We start from the raw sequence: 1,743 nt of genomic DNA on the forward strand, positions 1-1,743 counted from the left end.
AATAAATAAAAAAGCAATTCTCAGGAAGCTTCAGGTAGTTCGATCTGATGAAAGGTATCCAGCCCACAGATTAGTACGGAGTTAAAACTGGATGGCTTTCCTGATGCAACCCTCCCATCTATCCGCCTTTGGGACGGCCATTGTGAGGACACTAAGCTTGTGACTCCCTGAGGCTGGATTTGTGTCTCCTCCTTGTTTGGATGCTGGGATTCTTCACATGTTAGAGAAATGTGTTAACTATTAAAACATTTAAGTTATTTTATTGAAAAAGTAATAATCAAATCTATTTAAGATGTTTAATTTTTCTCTATGAACCTTTAATCTGACTGAGATACTGCAGTAAATATAAGAAAACGCCTCCTATTGAGTAGATTTGAGTACTCTTTGAGTTAACTAACCTTTTAAAAGTGACCCAAATATCTCACATAAGGAAGAAAGAAAAAGCTACACTGAACCCTGGGTCATCACTTCATCTGCACTTTTTTGGCAATAAGCCCTGCCCGTGCCAAAAATCATATATGACTTTCCACAGAAAACTGTGCACAGTACATCTACGTATCTGTAGGGAAGATAAACTGTACTCTACAGCTGCGGGAAACAAGATCTTTATTCTGGAGTGTTGCATCTACCTCCATACCACCCTGGCACGTAAAAAAAAAAACCAGGCATGTGAGAATTTTTAGTCATACGTTATAAACATGTTTACTTTTTGCAAGACTACAGTTGGATTCCTTTTGAGGTTATTTCCCATCATACACATGGTGGAAATTTACAAGTAGAAAAACTGGAGCAGAAACAAGGAAGGAGCTTTTGGCCACACCTGCAGTTTTGTGTGGAGTAGTTTGTTCTAAATAAAGATAAAAGAGCTTTAAAAAATAAAAAAAAAAGATCTGGCAGAATGTGGGCACAGCATGGAGAGAGCGCAGACTTTGAAAACTTCAAATAATGTTAAACATGGCTGACTTTATTGGAACGCCAAGACAGGAAAAAGACTCCGTTTCCTGACCACCAAACAGCAGATGATGATGATGCAATCCCACTACAGCTTTAGTAAGACTTGAGGTTTTACTGCGACACTGAAATCACTTTAATAGTGATTTGGTGGGAGGCCAATACTTTTCCTTGTTCTAACTGGCTGGTTAGAGGCAAGTAAAATAAGTTTCCAGGGGAAGTCGTGAGGCTCAGTCACTCAGTCTGTCAAGATGAGATTATTTTTACATCATTATTAACAATCCTTCGAAAAATAAAAGACTCCAGTTAGTTACTGGAAATTATAATCCTGTTTAAACACTTTGGGATTTTCAAAATAAAATGTAACTCCAGTTATAGGAGTTATAGAAATTAATCTGGATGCACAGAAGATGTTTTCAATAAAAGCCACCAGTTAATTATAGGATGCTTTAGTGTTAGATTTTTCAAAATAACAGCGTGTTTTTCTTTTTTTGTGCCACTTGCAGTTAAATTTGTTTTTATAATCCTAAATCATCTATACAACTTCAATATCCCCAGAAATTGCATCGTTTTCTTTAGCGATACAAATTCTGTCCATTTGCGACAACACTGCATCTATGACTTCACAGCACAGATATACTTACTGTAAATAGAGGTGGCTCTTTGCTGTGAGGATGAAACCCTTTCTGTTTACATGTGGAAATCTCATCTGTTCCCCGATCTGTCAGTCTGAAGTAGCCAATTCTGAAACACACACACACACACACACACACACACACACACACACACACA

General features: G+C 37.5%; 1 protein-coding gene across 1 annotated transcript in view; it reads right to left on the bottom strand.

The window, feature by feature from the left end:
* Positions 1 to 1,466: 1,466 nt before the first annotated feature.
* The window catches only part of LOC102203907 (STAM-binding protein-like A), a 6,402-nt gene continuing 6,125 nt past the window's right edge, over positions 1,467 to 1,743 (bottom strand). Inside the window, exon 9 of the mRNA XM_005730531.2 lies at positions 1,467 to 1,695. Within this exon, the coding sequence (XP_005730588.1) occupies positions 1,575 to 1,695 (121 nt within the window). The 3' untranslated portion in view covers positions 1,467 to 1,574. The remainder of the gene's footprint in view (positions 1,696 to 1,743) is intronic.

Source organism: Pundamilia nyererei, unplaced genomic scaffold (genome assembly GCF_000239375.1).
Source record: "Pundamilia nyererei isolate P.nyererei 1_Seehausen unplaced genomic scaffold, PunNye1.0 scaffold00038, whole genome shotgun sequence".
NCBI lineage: Eukaryota > Metazoa > Chordata > Actinopteri > Cichliformes > Cichlidae > Pundamilia > Pundamilia nyererei.